The sequence below is a fragment of the Sorex fumeus genome, unplaced genomic scaffold (assembly GCF_029834395.1).
Source record: "Sorex fumeus unplaced genomic scaffold, SorFum_2.1 ptg000094l, whole genome shotgun sequence".
In the NCBI taxonomy this organism is placed as follows: Eukaryota; Metazoa; Chordata; class Mammalia; order Eulipotyphla; family Soricidae; genus Sorex; species Sorex fumeus.
The window spans coordinates 18,606,341-18,624,608 of NW_026606151.1; the positions used below are offsets into that span (position 1 = coordinate 18,606,341).

At 38.5% G+C, this 18,268-nt stretch overlaps 1 protein-coding gene across 1 annotated transcript in view; it reads right to left on the reverse strand.

Annotated features, from left to right (window-relative positions):
* LOC130040128 (E3 ubiquitin-protein ligase TRIM38-like) overlaps positions 1 to 18,268 on the reverse strand; it is a 33,641-nt gene that overhangs the window by 13,744 nt on the left and 1,629 nt on the right. The window contains exons 2-6 of the mRNA XM_056132146.1: positions 18,020 to 18,115; positions 10,931 to 11,161; positions 6,012 to 6,034; positions 5,808 to 5,920; positions 1,228 to 1,371 (exon numbers count right to left, since the gene is read on the reverse strand). Coding sequence (XP_055988121.1) covers positions 1,228 to 1,371; positions 5,808 to 5,920; positions 6,012 to 6,034; positions 10,931 to 11,161; positions 18,020 to 18,115 — 607 coding nt within the window. The remainder of the gene's footprint in view (positions 1 to 1,227; positions 1,372 to 5,807; positions 5,921 to 6,011; positions 6,035 to 10,930; positions 11,162 to 18,019; positions 18,116 to 18,268) is intronic.

The window sequence follows — 18,268 nt, forward strand, 5'->3', positions numbered from 1 at the left end:
CATGGCCTCGGTAGGCTTTCGTGAATATTCTTTTCTAATAAAACTATTTCTATTCTATATTTCTCTGATCTGAGCTTGCATTTACTGTTGTGAGTCATATGAAACTGTCCTAGGATCTGGGATTAACTGCTTTAGTCCTGAGTGTATTCTCCCAACATATTCACAAGACACTGCTAGGGACATTGATTGGGCATTGTTTCAGCATGCTTTTATTTACTAAGAAGAAATCAATCACTGGCGGAATTTACAAAGGCCTAGTTTTTATTTCATAAATCTGAATCTACTGTAGAGAGTCAACTGGATAGTGTATGGTCTTTGATATATTTCCCTTTAAAGCAGGTTCCTCATTTGTGGTCCTTGCTTTGAGTCTTTATATCCATTCATTTAATGCAAATATATTAGGTATCTACTAAAGTTTAGCATCATTCTAGGTTACAAAAAATAATTAAGAAAAAAACCCAAAATTTATTCTTTCACAGAATTTAAATCATATTACTTTGAATTGAATACAAGAATAAAGATACCATGCTCTTTTTCTTACAAATCTCAAAATATTTCTCTTACAATTTTCTTACAAATATGAATCACAACCAAACAAACACTGTCCTCCCATTGTTCATCGATTTGATCAAGTTGTCCCAATAACGTTTCTATTTTTTTAAGGCTTCTTGTTACTCTGTTTTTAATATTGAATATGTCGCGAGTATCTTGCCAGGCTTTGCTGCGCAGGTGAGATACTCTTGGTAGGTTGCCAGGCTCTCCGAGAGCCGTGGAGGTATCGAACCTGGCGGCGCCGGGTTGGCTGATTGCAAGGCAAACACCCTAATGCTGTGCTATCACTCCAGCCCCAATATGGACCATTAATGTTCAAATAAGAATTTTCATTAATATAGAAATAAGGCCTGATAGGCTCAGAGAACGAGGCCTTTGGGAAAGTGAAGATGTGGGAGCAAGTTACCAAGTCATAAAAGGAGACAAGTCCAGCATCATAGTCCAGAAAAACCCCTATAAAATTAATGGCCTGCAAAAAATAAAGAGGTGTTCTGGGTGACATAAGAGCTACAGAGTTTCTATTTTCGCAGTGTCTGATGGCCCAGAATCCAGACTCAGGATCCCGTGTCTTGTGATTGTCTCTTGACACATTTTCCAGACACACCCCGACGTCCCACTCAGATCCACCCATATAAAACATTCCAAGGTAATGTTTTCCTGAGGTGATGGTGTTACATCCCAGGATGCAGGGTAAGTCCTTAAACCTAGCAGGAGTGTCGTCAGTGTCGTCCAGTATGAGATTTGCACCAGTCACCATGATTCCATTGTTCCGCACAGTTAGGTTAACGTGAGCGGTATCTGGATCTACAGTAACGTTAACTGCAAAGAAATTATTAAAATAAAAAACAATAGAAAACAAAATGATATGGTTACTTCATGCTTAATGCTCAGTAATATTCAACTGTTATCAGCCAATACTCAAAAGAAAAATTTGTGTCTGAAAGCCTCGATGATAATTAAAATTATTGCTAAAAAGTGAAATAGAAATCATATCTGACACAAAGAATGGTGTGTAGGATTGAAGAACTAATATGTGCTTTGAACTGGGCAGGACTGTCATTCTGTAGGATTTTGAAATATCTGGTAGTAGTAACAGTAGACTCTGAAGGCTCTGATTACTAAAATGTTCATATTTAACATGATATATATCTTTCTCAAACTAATATATGCCGAAGACAAGATGTAGCACTGTAGCACTGTCCTCCAATTGCTCATTGATTTGCTCGAGCGGGCCCAGGAACGTCTCCATTGTGAGACTCATTGTAACTGTGTTTGGCATATCAAATAGATCATGGGTAATTTCCAGGCTTTGCCGTGAGGGTGAAATACTTTCCCTAGCTAGCCAATCTCTCTGAGAGGGACAGAGGAATTGAATCTGACTCTGCAGGGCCTGCAGCACACAAGGCAAATGCCCTAACGCTGTGCTATCTCTCCAGCCCAAAGACATAATGAATATATTTGAAATATTTACTAATTCTCTTCTCCAAAGTCCTCCTATTCACCCAAATGACACGAACTTATTTTTAATGTGTGAAACGAAACAAAACAAAACAAAAAAACCCCAAAATATCACAATGGGAAAATACAGCTAATTCCATACATGGCTATTGAAAACAAAGAATTCTATTGGGGCCTGAGAGCACATGGATAGAGATATACTTTCAGGATTCACTCTTCGGTTTCTCATACACCATAAGGATTAGTACAAAATGATGTACCAAGGACAAAAAGAACAAAAATTGATCTGAGTAGAGTTTAAAAAAAACAAGCATAGAATGGTCATACTGGTACTAGCCAACAGCACAATTTAAAATTAAAACATGATAAGAAAGTGTTCTAGCTAGAGAGCTAGTCTTTTAGTGACCTAAAGTGTCCTTGGTTAAAGGTTAAACACCAAGTAGATGGACAGAAGCACAAAGGAAATAAAGAATGCAGAAACACTTCTTATCTGTACCTTATATTTTTCTACAGACCACTCCCCACCTTTTAATGTCTTGTGTTTCTAACCTCAGGACTGTGACAAACCAGCTTCCTTCCTTCTACCTGAATTCATTGTACTTATCCAATGAGAGTACTGGGGAGAACCTGTGACACTAAGAGGTGGAATGGCAGTCATTATTCTGGAAGCTTCTCTCCAGGGCTCTGAGAGTCTGCACTTCTCTCTCTCAGGTCACACTCTCCCCTGTTCTTCAGATCCCTCCACCTGTGTTTGAGACCCAGCATGGTGAGAACTTGCTGACTATCTCAGCTCTAACTTCTCCAGTGTTCCTTATTCATTGTTCTCTATTTAATCTTTGTTTAATTCACTTTTTAAACTATCCTCAATGAGTTCTTAACAGGAGATGATTGAACACATTTGAATACATTGAATGGTTAAAAAATAAACCTTGTGAGAAAACCCATCCAAAATGTGTAGACAAAAGGAAAACCAAAAGAATGAGGGGTAGGGGGTGGAGGGTAGAATCAATGAAAGATGAACAGACACTTCCTCAAAGAAGTCATGCAGATGACCAACAGGGATATGAAAATGTTCTCCATCACTTACTATCAGGGAAACTCATCTTAAAATAGCCATGAGATATCATCTCACACCAGTGAGACTGACAAATAGCTAAAAGAACAAAACAACCAGTATTGGCATGAATGTGGGGAAATGAAATATTCTTCCATTGTCTGGGAAGGTCTTTTTGTTCTACCTTTTTAGGAAACGGACAAATATCAAAAAATAAGAAATGAACTTCTATATGACACAGTCATTACATATCTGAGCATCTACCCCAAAGACCCCAAAACTCTATTCAGAAAAACAATTTGCACTTCTATGATTGTTGCAGCACTAGTAACACAGTGAACATCTAGAAGCAACTCAAGTTTCCAAGAACAGAAAACTGGATAAAGGAAGTGTGTCAAGAGGGTAGGGCATTTGCCTTGCACATGGCCGACCCAGCCGACCCCAGTTCAATTCCTCTGCTCCTCTCTGAGAGCACAGCAAGGTAATGAGAGTATCTCACCTGCATGGCAAAGCCTGACCAGCTACCTGTGACGTATTTGATATGCCAAACACAGTAACAACAATTCTCATGATAGACATTACTGGGCCCGCTTAAGCAAATCGATGAATAATGGGAGGACTACATATATATATATATATATATATATATATATATATATAATTTTTGCTCTTAGAACAGCATAATTCTCTAGTATCACTGTAGCACTGTCCTCCCGTTGATCATCGATTTGCTGGAGCAGGCACCAGTAACATCTGTATTATGAGACTTCTTGTTACCACAAGGAGTTTTCCAGGCACTGCCATGTGTGCAGGATACTCTCAGTAGCTTGCCCGGCTTTCTGAGAGGAAGGGAAAAATCAAACCCAGGTCGGCCATGTGCAAGGCAAACATCTGTGATATCAATATACATATATATAGATATATAGATATATCTTTATATACATATATATGCAAGAGAATGCAACAGAACTTAGAATGAGGAGTAAAAAAAATCTTAAGGTTTTTGATAGAAAATTTTAAAAATTACATATTTATAACAAAACATTAATGCATAATTAATACATAATAAAAATACTGTAATGGTTTCATTTTAGATAGAGAAGGGATGTGATATTGTTATCAATAGATCTGATTGATCACTGGTTATAGTAATGGAGAGATACAATGTCTGCAGAAACACACTAAACTGGTTATATAAAACTGAATTACAGGAAGCTTATTTTGCTCTTATATATTTAGCAACTGCCTCCATCATCACCCCAGTTATGGTTTAGTGCTCTCACAGTATAGGAGCATTAGATTTTATCACATTAATCATATGATGCATAGCATATCTTAGAATTCAGATCATTTTTTTCCTCACAATTGCAGAGCAATGTCTCTAAACTCTAAGCACTTTGACACACACAATGCTGCCAAAACAGAGCTATTTTATTTTTTATCTCTGAGGCTAACAATCTAACAGTTACTTGAATAATCCCCTCCTCTTTTTGTTCTAAATTTTGTATTACAAATTTTCAGATCAGAAAGCTATAAATACTCAAGTTACATTGGACTTAAACACTAAAAATGATGGGGTTGCATGTCTGTTATTGTCTTTTATTATGTGAGTGTTAATAACTCTATCAGATACATGCTATAGACTCTAGCATTTTTTACCTCATTTTGAAGAAACAGTCGACCATGTTGGGAGACTCATGCACAAGCATTTGAGTTTTCTTCAGGAAACACAGTCTTTGCTGCATCCAGCCTACAACCAGCAAAGAGCTAGTAGCTCATGTCCTACAGGCATCTAGAAGTGAATTCTGCCAACAATCACATTGAGATTGAAAGTGGATTGTGCTGGCTTCCAGATGAAAACACAGCCCAGCGATCATTTATTGCAGTATTATTTTAGAGTTCTGGTCGAGGTTTTCTCTGAGCTGTAGTAAGATTACTGAAATCTTGTGAGTTCTTTTGTTTTTCTTACTGGAAAGAGGGGCAGGGTTGGCACCACACTTGACTGTGCTCAAAACCTACTCCTAACTCCGCACTTACTGATCACTCCTGCCCGACCTCAGTGGACCATCTGGTGCACAGAAATCACACCCGGGTTGGCTGTACGCAAGACAAACACTCGACCTGCTATGTTGTGCTCAGACCTGACACTACATTATTTCTAACCACAATATTTTCAATAAATTCATAAAGAAAAATGTCATAACTGTTCTTCTTTCATAGCCTAACACATCATGAAAAAAATTCGTGTTTCAGAGTTTTCTTGGTAGGATATTTGGAATTAAAGTAATTATGAAAAGAATAAAGAAAAAAAGCAAGATTTTTACTAAGTAGCAATTGGTTTTCAAATGTTTGAAATGTTTATTATGCTACTTAGTCTATTCCTAAGACCACTGGCAGAATAGTCAGTCTTCATCAAACTTTCTGGAATTACTCTGGGAATTGAATGACATAAATATAATCATTATGTTCTGAACCCTCTTCTCTAAACTTTCTGTAATTGATGATTTGTTTTAAATTTGTTATAGTCCACTGGAAAGTGTTAGTGCTTATGTTTTTCATATGGGACAGATATAGAGGTTATTTCCCTGTGGGACATTACTAGTGAGCTGGAGAGAAAGAGCTTGAAGAGTTATCAAGAAAACCAATACTTTACCTAGAACTTGGAGAGGAAAGTGTAGTACAATATGTTGCCCAGTATATTCCTCCCGTCTGTATTATTCAGGGAAATTTTTTTATCACATACCATGATCAGTCTCAAACAATTTTATCAATTCACAGAAAATGCTGTCAAAATCAGGCATAGCGTGAATATTCAATGAGACGTCCTCTGGTGCATTTAACTTCATATCAGAAATCCTAGAGAAACGTCCAGAAATTTCATCAGAGAAACATTCCATTAGGCTTCATATAGCTACTATCTTCTCTCCTGAATTCCAAGAGCACTCACCTGTTCAAAGTGTCTCTTGCATCCTATAATGAAAGAAAGATAGATGTTGGTATGGAAAAGTAGTATTTCATAAAACTTTGATGGGTGGATGTTTATAATTACACTAAAGAATAAATGTAATGGTTGTACTCAATGTATTAGTGAATTTCTAGGGAAAAATTCCTATTCTATGTCCAAGCAAAGCATTCTTCAACCTATTCCACATGTGGTCCAACATCCATCTGCACATTATTCCACATGTGGTCCAACATCCATCTGCACATCATTCCACAGACTAGCAGTTATAAGCACTTTAATAGACCATTGATATTCAACCTCTCTACCCTTGTTTACCTTCACTTGTGCATGCACAGCTTTTGAGAGAAACACTGACCCATTATATTATCATGACAGTATGTGATCAACCTCAGAGTATGTTTTCTTATTTTTTGGAATACGAGAATTATAATTTCGACAAACAGATGTGATCTTTTGAGGAAACACTGGAATTATCTCAAACTTGTTCACTAGGCCCGTGTTGCATTCAGTGACCTCATTTCTTCTGAAGAGGTTACAGTGGACATTATTTCTCACAAAAGGTCCTTACACCAGGGATACTGGGACTGGTGGTGATAGAGAATGGGCACTGGTGGAGGGATGGGTATTGGATCATTGTATAACTGAAACCCAAGCACAAAAATTTGTAAGTCTACAACTGTACCTCATGGTGTTTCACTAAAAAAATTTTCAAAAAATCTTGGTTCCGAGTTCAGGTATGGTAACTCCTGACTTTCAGGTCAGTTTATTGTCCAAAATCTCTAGAAATTTAGGAATGGGGTGGGTTGGAAGAAACCACTGGGGCACTGGTCAAGGTAAGTACACACTTCTGGGGTTGGTGCGGTGCTACAACATTGTATGCACAAAACTGGCATTCTAGGTATTGTAAATCACAGCATCTCCAAAAATATAAATGAATTGTTAAATAAATAAAATTCTGTGAAGTAACAAGTTCAAAGAAATTTAGGAAAACATATAAAATACAATAAATTTTTCATTGTTCATATGCGCAAAACTGTTATTCTCTATCTTCTGCCCATTTCCCTCAACTCAGCCATAGAGAAATAACTGTACTACTACCCCCTCCCCATTTGAATGAAGAGCTTTTCAAAAACACCCCCTACCTTTCTTTTCTGCATATCAGGTAGCAAAATCATCACCTCCTCTTAACTTTCCGAAGTTCATCCTCACCACACAACTAGAAAAGATGGCTTTTTTTTACAGCCGAATACATTTAGATATAGATGGTCAATTTCAAATCCAAAGTCTATTTGGATTTCAAGTGGGATGCACTGAATACATAGATTGGGGAGGGAATTAACATCTTTGCTCATTAAGTGTCACAATCTAAAATGTCCATCTGACTCTAAGACATTAAAGTCTCCTTTAATTTCATTCAATAAAGTTTTATGCTTTTCTCTGTACAAAAAGTCCTTTCAGGTGAATAACCATAGAGGCCGTGAGACTGACTCCCAAAGTTGGTGGCAGCAAGTTTGGACTAAGGTGGAAGGTCTTGCAATACCATATATATATATATATATATATATATATATATATATATAGAATAAGTAGTCCAGGCATTTACCACAATGTGCAATATCCTTACGATAGCTTAAAATAATCTTGAGCAAGATTCAGGAGCAAATCATGAAGTAAGTTTATCAATGATGTTGATGACTCATTTTAGCCCCCAACAGTCAACAAGCATATCTTTGAGGAGATCATTTCACACTAGAAATCTCTAGAAATTAGACTGAGGCTAACAGATGTCTACCAAAGTTCTCTCATGTTTCCTAGAACTTGATATCTTTCCAAGGAGCCTCATATGTGCTCCTTTATTTACACAGAGAAACTCTACATACTAGCAGAGGACATCTGAATAGAGGCACATGTAAAGAAGAATTCACTTAAATTTACCATATGTGGGTATGTTTTTGATCACTTGACCACTTGACATCCCATTACTCATCAGTTTGCTTGAACAGGCAAGAGTAATGTCTCCTCTTGTCCCTGTAGCGAGCTAGTGTAGCCCAATGGCAACTGCTCATTCTAGGAACATGAATAGCCTCAAACTGATCATTCAGGGTCTTGACGAAGAAGTCTGATCATCTCGAGGGTTTGCGGGCACACGATATTTTGACATCCTGTGGAATCCAATTGGTAATGGCTCCAGTTCAATGGTAATCTCAAAACCTCTTTATGTGTCCACCACATCTGATTTTAAATACCTTGGCAAATGAGACATTGTCCATGATTCTTGGTCATCGATAGAGGTCAATACTCTGGATTCTTTCTCTCATTTGAGTGAAGCAGGATACTCCAATCATAGCTCTTTCGATTTGTCTTTGGGAGACTCGAGTAGCCTTTTCATCCTGTTTTCATAGGGCCCAGGACTCTGAGGAATATGTTAATGCAAGAAGAACAGTGGAATCGAAGAGATGTACCAAGAGCCAGAGGTTTTTTATCCTCTTTGTTATTTCTTCAATGCTCTTGAAGGCTTTCAAAACCCCTCTCTTCCTCCTGTGCAACTCAGGTGCCAGGTTATTTGTCATGTTGACTTCTTCACCTAGGTACATGTAACAGTTGCATTTGGAGTTGTTCGTTCCGTTGAGAGCAAATGGAACGTAGGAACGAGACTGTGTCTCATAAACATTGTCTTTGTGAGATTCAGCTGTAGTATGACCTTTCCACACTCATGGTTGAAGTCTGCCAGCAGTTGTGCCTCTTGGCTAATGTTTTGTGTTATTAGAACAATGTCATCAGCGAGGCATAGGCGGTGTAGTTGCCGATCATCTATCTATCTTCACTCTCATTGCTTCCTATTCCAGTTCCTGCATCATATTCTTAAGAGTGGCTTTGAAGAGTTTCAGTGAAATGGTATCACCCTGCAGAACCCCTCCCTTGACATGGATGATCACTTCCTTGTAGAATGGTGAGATCCTGGTAGTGAATCCATAATACAGCTCACAGAGGATCTGGATATATTGAGTTTGAATGCCCTGTTTGGCTAGGGCTTCAATGACCACTTCTATCTCAAAAGAATCAACGGCCTTCTTTAAATCAATAAATGTTAGAGCGGCATCTTGAACTCCCAAGAAACCTCATTGTGCTTGGTTACTGTGTGGATATGGTCGATCGTGCTGTATCCTTTTCAGAACTCGGCTTGCTCGCATGGTTGTCCTTCATCCAGTGTTCTCCCAATCCTATGCAGGATGATTCGAGTGAACAGCTTGTAGTCCACACAACAGGCAGATCAGGTGATAGTTGCCAATATCGTGGATGTCTCCCTTCTTGTTAAGTAGAACAGTCCTGCTGGTTTTCCATTGATATGGAAATTTGCATTCACACAGGTAGTATGTGAAGAGCCGAGCCAGTGTGTTGATGAGTACTGAAGGGAGGTTCTTCAGGTTTTTGTATCTGACCTTGTATGGGCCTGGTTCTGTTTGCTTCTTTACCGATGAAATGGCATGTCGGAAGGGAGCACAATGGGAATGATATCTATCTTGGCATTAAAATCAGCGACAATGATCTTGTAGATGGTGTGGTCTTCTTTATAGAACCTCTCCAGCTCTATGTAGAACTTCTCAATTTCTCCTTCATCATAATTGGATGTGGTTGTGTAGACAATGAAGATAGAAACTGCCAGCAGTGAGCCACATCAATTCAAGTGTAATCTTCGAATTTGGGTTGTTAGGCATTTGAATGAATCAATGTTCATGGCCATGTTCATGTTGACGAGGACACTGACACCACCGCTGCATTTTTTGTCCCGTGTTTCAAGGAACAGTTCTTCTCCAGTGTCAAAAAAGGCATGATGTGATTGATACCTTATTATCTCACTCTGACCAATGATGTCGTACCTGATTACCATCAAGTCCTTGTAGGATGCATCTGATGGCAGCATATGTGCATTGAAAATCCAGACAGTCATTTTTGTCCTTCTTCGCTGTGGCAGCCTAGTTTGGCCTTGAGATTTTATCAACCTCTCCTTCCTCATTCCTCATTTCTTCATATGCTTCATATGGTGGTAGCTAGTGGCAGTGACTCTTGGACAGAATTGCTCTCCAATTAGGGGTCCCTCTTGGGCCACCTAAGAAACTTGTGCTGATCAACAACCCTGCAGTTACTGGTTTCCTGGGCCCACATGGCAACACTCAAGATGTTTCTAAGATCCAGGACCCAAAATAATTCTTTGAAGAGTATGTATAAACACCACTATTCAGGCTCAACAGGACCCAGGAACAGAGATCCTCTGCCTCCTTCCACCAATCTCTGGGGACCCAGGGATTAAATTCAGAATCCCGACACTACCCTGCCCTGTCTGTTTCCACCAATCTCCAGAAATCCAGGGATTACACACAGAAGACCCACCCTACTGGTACCAGATAAATACTTCATCGGTAGACCTCTACTACCTACACTGCCTCCACAACCAAGCTGCTGCCACGTTCCAGGACGCTTTCTGGACACATCATAAGATACTTAATACCGGTCTTCCAAGATTACTGCACCACATTTGATGAGGTTCAAATATGGTTTGAACCAAGGGAACACCTGCAAAGGCGATTAGAGGCCTCCCTAAAAGCCTCTATCACTCCCGGACAGCCTGGCAAACTACCAAGAATACCTTGTATGCACGGCAGAGCCTGGCAAGCTTCTGTGGCACATTCAATATGCCAAAACCAGTAAGTACAATCGGTCCCATTTCCCTGACCCTGAAAGAGCCACCAATAAGGCAGCGTTAGAAAGGATGAGGAAGTAGAGGCTAATAAAATATTTTGGATAAAATAAAAATTTAAACCATTTCTCCAAATTCCTCACCTGATTCTCTAAAACCCCAGGCACTTATGCCTTTATCCATTTTTCCATGTGCACAGTCTCACCTGCAGTAACTCCTGGGCTGAGCCCTGACATTTCCTCTCCAGTTCCTGGATGTGTTTGTTGAGTTCCTGGCTTTGCTCCTCCAGCTTTGCTTCACTGTCCTTCAGTCTCTTGAGAACTTTGTCTTTTTCATTCTCCAGTCTCCATAGATAAGATTCCTCCTCCATGTGCAGGATCATATGAAAAACCTTAAACTTATACTTGATGCACTCTTCTTTACTCAGAATTTCAGACTAGAATGAATAAAGCATAGCCCAAAAATGGGGGAATTTTATCTCTAAATAAATAATCAAAATGTAATAGTTTCATACAATTATTATTAAATAGAACTTTTATGGGAAACAAGAAATTTCATTCTCAGGGATTTGGATTTCTCTACATGGGTCTTGGAACTTTTATCCTCCCACTACCCATGAGATTTATAGTGAGGGAAGAAAGAAGTTGCTGTGCCTACACTCCACATATTAGGCACTAATTAACCCAGGCCTCACATATCTTTACATACCTACCAATAAGCCATGGTAACACTCAAAGATAATCCCATCACAGGCTCATTGACATAAAAGAACACTGGACAAAACTCCAAAGCAAAAAGGTCATAATAGTAAAACAATGCAGAAACCCACCAGGCTTAATGATTTAAGTTTCTCGCCCTGATGAACCAAACAGTAACCATGAGCTATATAACCTCTGAGATAAAAAATTAAAAAATTAAAAATGGACATTTTAAAGGATGTATGAGGATCTCAAAGAATCAATGGAATGCAATGCTGATACAATACAAGATAATATGAGAGTAGAAGTGAGGAAAATGCAAATGAAAATATAAGCAGGTATGGCAGACCTGAAGAAAATGGTACATGAAATGAAATAATCAGTGGAAGGCCTCAGTAGCAGAGTAAGTGCTATGTAGGACATAATCAGTGAACTCCAAGATGAGGTGCAGAGAATATCCAGACAATAGCAGAAAATGGAAGGGAAACTCTAGATAAGATGGAAGATGACAAGAGAAAATCAAGATGAAGCCAGAAGGGATAACAAAAGAATCATTTGTGTCCCAGAAGGACAGGAATAAAAACCCCGAGGAAGAAGAAACTGCCAAACACATAAATGCTGAGACATTTCCAGAGTTTAGGATCACACGCAAACAGGTTCAGGAGGTTGGAAGCATACCAACTAAAAGAAATCCAAATGAAAATATTCCAAGACAGATCCTTATCAAAATGATGAAGACCATATAGAGAGATAATATTGTGAAACCAGCAAGATCGAAGAAAGAAATTTATAATAAAGGATCATTCTCAAGATTCACAGCAGATTCATATGATGAAACACTAAGGGCCCAAAGATAATAATAATCTTTTTCAATGTCAATGGGTTCAATGCACCAATTAAAAGACAAAGAATGACAGGATGGATCAGAAAATTGAACCCAACATCCTGCGGCCTGCAAAAAACATGTCTGAACCGTCAGAAAAAACACAGAGTCCATCTTCCTGTTTGTTCATAACACACAACCCAGTCTGCTTCTCTTTTCATGTCCGTCATTATTCTAACCCAGGACTTCGCTTTCCCTGTGTACACTCCACAGGTGTTCTCTAGGACCAAGGGATGGCCACCATACCTGAGCCTCTTCCTGTTCATCCCCAACAAATAGCCCGGTCTTCTTCTTCTCACAGGTTGTACCTCCCCCCCCACACACACACACCAGGTACCCATAGGGGGCGTTGCCTCTACCAAAGTGGGCATGGCTACTGTAGAAGTGGGCGTGACCTAATTTGGGGCCTTTGGATCCTAATGCGGCCGCAGGTAAATTACTCATACCCAACAACTTCATGCAACATCTCAGTCTCCATACCACCACACTAACTTGAAGTAACAATGCAAATCCCCATCACAAGGAGAGGACAATGAAAACAGCCCAGAAACCTCATTAGGTGTTACTCACTTAAGGGAAATCTCTGAGAAAGAATTCAGATATGATGTAATGAAGATGTTCATGAACTCAATGAAACTGTGCGACAGATATCCAGTAAATAAAAGGAGGATATGAAAGAAACAATCAAGAAAATACAGAAAAAAAATGAGAGCAGAAATTGGAAAGATATGCACAGAAATGACATGAATAAAAGATTCGGTAGATGAAATAATAAAACTCAGTGTATGCCCTCAACAGTAGAATGTCTACAGCTGAAGACAGAATCAGTGAGCTGGAAGATGAGCTGCAGGAAGTCTACAGACGACAACAAACAATGGCAAGGGACCTCTAAATAGCTCTACAAGAGAACAAAAAAGAAATGGATAAATTTCTGGATTCCTATAATCTCGAAAGGCTGAATCAAGAAGATCTAGAATACCTATTAATATCAAGGAAATTGAAAATGTAATCAAAAGTCTTCCCCAAAACGAAAGCCCAGGTCCAGATGGATTCACTAGCGAATCTTTCCAAACATTTAAAGAGGAAATATTGCCAGTTCTTCTCAAACTTTTCCAGGAAATTGAAGAGACAGAAACTCTCCCAGTTTCTATGAAGCTCATATCTCTCTAATACCAAAAGGAAACAAAGACACCAAAAGAAAAGAAAACTATAGGCCGATATCCCTGATGAAACAGATGTGAAGATTCTCAACAAAATACTAGCAAATTGAATTCGACACAATAGAATGAGAATGAAGACATTCCTATAATGGAATGAGAATGAAGACAAAGCTGTGATAAGAGGAAATTTAATAGCTCTACAGTCATTTCTCAGAAAGGATGAGTGATGCCACATAAAGAACTAAGCTCACAGCTTAAGATCGGGAGAATGACCAAAAAAAGGAGCACAAACATGCCAGAAGGAAAGAAATAATAAACATTAGAGCAGAAATTAATGACATGTAAGTAAGTAAAGTAAAGGCCCTCCCATTGATCATCGATTTGCTCGAGTGGGCCCAGTAATGTCTCCATTGGAGACTTTGTTGTTACTGTGTCTGGCATATCGAATACTCTCGGTAGCTTGCCGGGCTCTCCGAGAGGGGCGGAGGAATCAAACTCGGGTCGGCCATGTTGGCTACGTGCAAGGCAGACGCCCTACCCGCTGACATGAAACTGAAAAAATAGTACAAAATATCAAAAACAAGAAGAGATGGTTCTTTGAGAAAATCAACAAGATTAATGAAGCACTAGCAAGACTCACAAGGAAAGAGAGAAAGATTCCTAATAAACAGAATCAGAAACAAAAAAAAGAAGGACATCACAACAGAAACCCCAGAAATTCAAAGGATAATCAGATATTCCTTTGAGAAGCTTTGTACCAAGAAAAAGGGAAACCTTGAAGATATGGATAAATTCCTGGACTCTTATAATCTCCCAAAGTTGACCCAAGAAGACTTTGAGTACCTGGACAAACTATCAAGGAAATTGAAATAGTAATCAAAAGTCCTCCAAAAAAGAAAAGTCCTTGTCTAGGTGGATTCACTAGTGAATTCTTCCAAGCCTTCTAAAAGTGCACCTACTCCCAATCCTGTTAAACTCTTCCAAGAAGTTGGAGAAGCAGAAACACTTCCAAAGAGTCTCAATGAGGCAAATATCACCCTCATAACAAAGCAGACAGAAACACCACCAAAAAAGAGAATTAGAGACCGATATCTCTTATGAATAGTGGTACAAAGATCCTCAACAAAATTACAGCAAAATTTAATCAAGGAATGATCAAAAAGATCATACACCAACACCAATTAGAATTCATCCCAGGAATCCAAGGATGATTTAACATTTGAAAGTCAATCCACATAATCCTTCATATCAATAAAAGAAAAGATAAAACCATATGTTTATATCAATAGATTCAGATAACACAGTTGACAAGATCCAGAACCCATCTCTGATAAAAACTTAACAGCAAAATGGGAGTCGAAGGAATTGTTCTTAAGATAGTTGAAGCTATGTATCTACCATATGCCCACAGCAAACATTATTCTCAACGGGGAAAAACTAAATGCCTTCCTTCTAATATCCAGTACAAGACAAGGTTGCACACTCTGACCACTTGTATTCAATATAGTACTGGAAGTACTTGCCATAAGAATTAAGCAAGAAAGTGATATCAAGAGAATACAGTGAGGAAAGAAAGAGGTCAAACTCTCTCCATTAGCAGATTATATGTTACTCTATTTAGGAAACCCTAAAGCCTCTACTAAGAAACTCCAAGAAATAATAGGTTTATAATAGAAAAGTGACAGGTTACAAAAACAGTACCCAAAAGTATCTACAAACATGAAAGAGAAGAAAGAGAGATTAAGAAAAAGACTGTAGCTCATGATGTCTCACTATTAAAAATAAATTGAAAAAATATCCCATTCACAATAGTCACTCAGAAAATCAAGTACCTTGGAATCAGCATAACTACATAGATGAAGGGCAAAACACTACTTCCAGAAATGAAAGAGGACACTAAGAACAAAAGACATATCCCCTGCTCGTGGATACAGAGGATTAACACTGTCAATATGGCAATAGTCCCCAAAGCATTATACAGATTCAATGTAGTCCCAATAAGAATTCTCATGACAATTTTCAAAGAAAGAGACAAAACACTACTGGAAAGTTCATATGGATCAATTAAACTCCACAGATAACTAAAGCAAACCTTGGGAAAAAGAGAATAGGTGGCACTAACTTTCCCCATTTCAAACTGTACTATTAAGCTGTAGTAATTAAAAAAGCATGGTACTGGATTTGAAAATGATCTGCAGACCAATGGAACAGAGTTGAACATTCTGACTCAACCTCTCAAGTATATGATCACTTAATCTTTGACAGAGGAGCAAGAAACGTGAACTGGGTCAAGAAAAGCCTCTTCAACAAGAGGTGCTGGAAAAACTATATGCTAACCGAAGAACTCTGTCCTCTGTCTGCCTCGAATCACAAAATTCAGATCCAAATGGATTAAATATCATACCTGATCCATAAGGTACATGGAGCAAAATGTAGCAGAATACTCCATGATGCCCTCCCGTTGATCGTCGATTTGCTCGAGCGGGCCCAGTAACGTCTCCATTGGAGACTTTGTTGTTACTGTGTCTGGCATATCGAATACTCTCGGTAGCTTGCCAGGCTCTCCAAGAGGGGCGGAGGAATATTCAAGCTAAAGTTATCCAAAGGATGAAACACCACTGACCAAGCAAGTGGAAACAAATATAAACAAATGAGACTACATTAAGCTGAGAAGTTTCTGCGCTTCAAAAGAAACAGTGACCAAAAATAGAGAAAGAGCACAAGAAGTGGGAGAAATGATTTACCCAATCAAATTCAGACAGGTACTTAATATCCAGGATATACAAAAAACTAATCGGATTTTACAAGAAAAAAAAATACACCTCCAACACCATCTAAAATGGGGAGAAGAAATGAACAGAAACGTCCTCACAAAAGAAATTCAAGTGGCCAAAAGGCACATGAAAAAATGCTCTACATCGTTAATCATCAGGGAGATACAGATCAAAACAACAATGAAATATCATTTTACACCACAGAAACTAGCACACATCAAAAAAAGCAAGAACAACCAGTGCTGGCCAGGTGCAGGGAGAAAGGGGTTTCATTCATTGTTGATAGGAATGCCAAATGGTCCATCCCTTATGAAAAAAAATATGGATATTCCCCAAAAAACTATATATAGAGCTGACTCAGCAATATATTTCTATGATTATATAGAAATATTGTTTTGCATACATTTTTCCAATCTGACCCAGCAACATAACATCTGGGAATATATCCCAGAGAGGCAAAAAATACAGTAGAAATGACATCTGCACATATTTGTTTATTGCAGCACTGCTTACAATAGCCAGAAACTGGAAAAAAACCTGAGTTCTGGAAAACAGATGACTGGGTAAAGAAACCTTGGTACATCTACACAATGCAATACAATGCAGCTGTTAGAAAAGATGAAAGCATGAAATTTGCATAGAAGTGGATGTACATGGAGAGTGAAATGAGTCAGAAAGAGCGGGACAGACATAAAATGACTGCACACATTTGTGTGCAGGAATAGAATGTGATGTAATTGGAGACTAACACCTATAGACTGTAGAGATAAGGGCCAGGAGGATTGCACCATGGCTTGGAAGTTGGTTTCAAATGCAAGAGGAAAAGACAGCTGGGATATAGAAGGGACCATTAAGTAAATGATGGTGTGGGGGAACACTCGGGATGGGAGATGTGTGCTGAAAGTAGACTATGGACTAAACATCATGGTCTCTTAGTACCTGTATTGCAAACCATAACACCAAAAACAAAAGACAGAGAGTAAGAGGAAATGTGCCTGCTGCACAGTTGTTGGTGGTGGGGGGATACGGGGGATGCACGAGGGATACTGGGAGCACGGTGGTGGACAATGAGCACTGGTGGAAGGATGGGCCCTCGATCACTGTATGACTGAAATGTAATCATGAAAATTTGTAACTGTGTAACTATATGTCACAGTGATTCAATTAAAAAGAAAGAAAGAAAACCTCAAAATGCAATGACTTGTGAAAAAATGAGTATAGATTTTGGATTACATCACTGTGGAAAGTAAAGTTCTGAGTTTCTCTCCTATGCAGCCTGGTCAGTCATAGAAATAGACTTTAGTCTGACCTTGAAGATGTTCTTGCACTGCTTTCTGCAACTCTTCATGAAATTTTTGAATACGAGTCCCATCTGAAGAGACCCTCTTCCTCAAGAAGATTATTTTCATAGAATGCAAATTACATGCCAGACCTAGCATTGTGACAAATTTCTCACAGTGGTAGGTCTAAGCTTCAAACAGGAAGGGACTTTGAGATTTTTAAAACTGTATACAAGTCAAGATGAATCTAAGTAAGGACACCACTAATTTTCTTCTAACTGATATTAGGACTCCTCAAGAATTACTGGTGGAATGTCAAAGGAACAGGAGCTCAATTCTCATATTTGTAGCCAACGAGGAGCATTAAAACAAATAATGTGGGATTTACCTCTCTAAATCTAGATAAATGATATTAAAGCATCCTATTGTTTTGCCTAATTTTCCATATGTCTAAACTCTAGGGGGAATATATTTTAGGTCAATGAACTCAAATTCTTACCTGAAATTCTTTTATTTGCTCTCTTATGTTTTCTTGGTATTCATAATTTTGGTCTTCTTGTTCCCTAAGGTATGTCAACTTTTCCTGGAAGATTACCTGAAAGAAAAATTGTTTGATGATGGCTTATTAATTGGATAATTTTTATTATCTGTCTCAGGAGAGATAACAGACTTTCGATCATAAAATAATATTGGAAACTTTTATAGTCCTTACACTTTCAAAGATACTGACTCTGAAGTGAAAAATTTG